The following is a 2,142-nucleotide window of genomic DNA, read 5'->3' as shown; positions in this document are numbered from 1 at the left end:
TCTCGCTCTCATTTATTTATTCTCTCTCTGGTGAGTACTGTTTGCTACCCCTGTGTTTCATGTGATTTATGTCCGATATGATAACTTTCTTTCGAGTGTCATGGTATTAATATGTAAGTACTAAGTACATACATAGCTACCTATTTTTCTTTCACTTCTTCAAGTAGGTATCTTCAGAAAAAATGTTCCGATGAAGCCCCATCCGCGATCACCCAAAGGGGGCACAAAAACTAATTCGCATTATTTTTTTATTATTATTTTTTTTTTTCAAGGTACTTATGTAGGTACGTACCTAATTATTTTCCGAAGGTGTGTATCATGGAGCAAAATTGTCAGGCCAAATGGTTAAAAGTTGAAACGTAGACCTCATTCTTTCGGTCAATTATATCTACTGGTGTAAATAAGTAGGTACTTAGTGAATTATTATTATTTTAATGGTTTATCTGAATCATTACGAACTTAACTGAATGCTAATTGTTGCTTAATGGAGGAATTAGACTTACCTCAATCTCTTGGCTTCATCGATGAAAGGTCGCTTCTCCATTTCGGTCAACAGTTTCCATTCGGCTCCCAGACGTTTGGATATTTCGGAGTTGTGCATCTTGGGGTTGTCCAACGCCATTTTTCTCCTCTGACCTCTGGACCAGACCATGAAGGCGTTCATGGGTCTCTTGATGTGACCCTCGGAGTGATGGTGACCCAAATGAAGACTGTGAAGACCTAACTTAGAGTTCATATTGCAAGAATTTAGCTAAACAAGTTGTACTTATACTACTTATTTGGGTGCAATAGTACTACACACTGGACTCAGCACACAGGAATTTCGTTAGAAAAGTCCCTCATTTCAATGTAATGTAATGTAAGTATACTTACTGCTTATCACAATTTAAAGAGAGGAGGTCCTTTATGGAAACTTTGTAATTGAATTGGATCTATTAGGGGTCTTTCTAATATGTTTGTTTTTGATATCCGTGGTTTTATTGTAAAAACTCATGTTGAATTGTTCCTAGTTGCTGTTTCAATCATATTCAATCTTTAAAGCAATAGGTAAGCAGGATTATTTTATTTTTATTATAGCGATTTTGAGTTCGGCCTATTTTGAATACTTGGTTATTTTTTATTTAAATAAAATTAAAAGTTTCTATTTCCTTACCTAGGTACATATATTATGTACATACCTATATCAAAGTTATTTAGCTACGCATTTTAAAAAGCAACAGTCCAATTTGAACGTCCTTCGGTAGGTAGGTAACGGATTAATTGAATGAATTTTTATTTCCTTTGTTGGTTGAGACTTGAGATTGCGGGAAACCCGAAAATCGCCGAAAATTGAAAATTCAACCTGTTTGCTCTAAATATGACGAAAAACGAAAAAAATCAACAGATTAACAAAAAGTATTAGGTAAACAAAATTCAAACAAAACACTAAACCGAAAAGTTAGCTTTAAACAAAACACCTGACTACACAATTAGAACAAAGAGAACTTTAACTATAACTTGAAGTTGGCTTTCAGTTTTTTTTTATTAGAGAAAGTTGAAGCAATAATGAAAAGTCTCATCACACAAACAATTTGAAATGAATGGGGGAAAAGGTTTCCCACTGCACCACCACACAAAAGCGAGGATAATTTTACACAAGAAAAAACATTGAAAAAAGGATGCTCCTTTCGAACGCCAAGCTCCGCCCCTCTTGAAGAAGTCCCTTCGAGTTTTATGTGTTTTTATATAAATTACCTTTGTGACTTGTCCCTTGTATCGCTGCAATTGCCAGAGAGCAACAGGTTTATCAAAGATAAAGCAAGGTGTTATCAGCAGGTGTAAAGATTATGTGTAGCTCAGGATTGGAACCGATTTTGATTTTGTTTTTAGTGGTAAAAATTCAAGCTTTTGGAATCCTCTGTAGGAGTTCCTTTGAGAAATATACCTTTTTTGGGATAATGAATGGTCCCCCCAAAGTTTGAATCACTGTAGGTACTTACCTATTCGTACTTACTTACAGTAACCGAACTACCTACGTACCTACCTATAAACGCACCGATTTTGATTTTGTTTTTAGTGGTAAAAATTCAAGCTTTTGGAATCCTCTGTAGGAGTTCCTTTGAGAAATATACCTTTTTTGGGGTAATGAATGGTCCCCCCAAA

At 35.2% G+C, this 2,142-nt stretch overlaps 1 protein-coding gene across 1 annotated transcript; it reads right to left on the bottom strand.

The window, feature by feature from the left end:
- Nucleotides 1-503: 503 nt before the first annotated feature.
- Nucleotides 504-1,086, bottom strand: LOC113472808 (transcription factor SOX-1-like; the record flags this gene model as incomplete). Its single annotated transcript, XM_026832595.1, has 1 exon — nucleotides 504-1,086. A coding segment is annotated over exon 1 (233 nt), but the record flags the coding sequence as incomplete, so codon positions are not given.
- Between the last annotated feature and the right edge of the window lie 1,056 nt (nucleotides 1,087-2,142).

This window comes from Diaphorina citri, unplaced genomic scaffold (genome assembly GCF_000475195.1).
Source record: "Diaphorina citri unplaced genomic scaffold, Diaci psyllid genome assembly version 1.1 scaffold8722, whole genome shotgun sequence".
Lineage (NCBI taxonomy): Eukaryota > Metazoa > Arthropoda > Insecta > Hemiptera > Psyllidae > Diaphorina > Diaphorina citri.
This window is presented reverse-complemented; position numbering and strand designations above follow the sequence as displayed.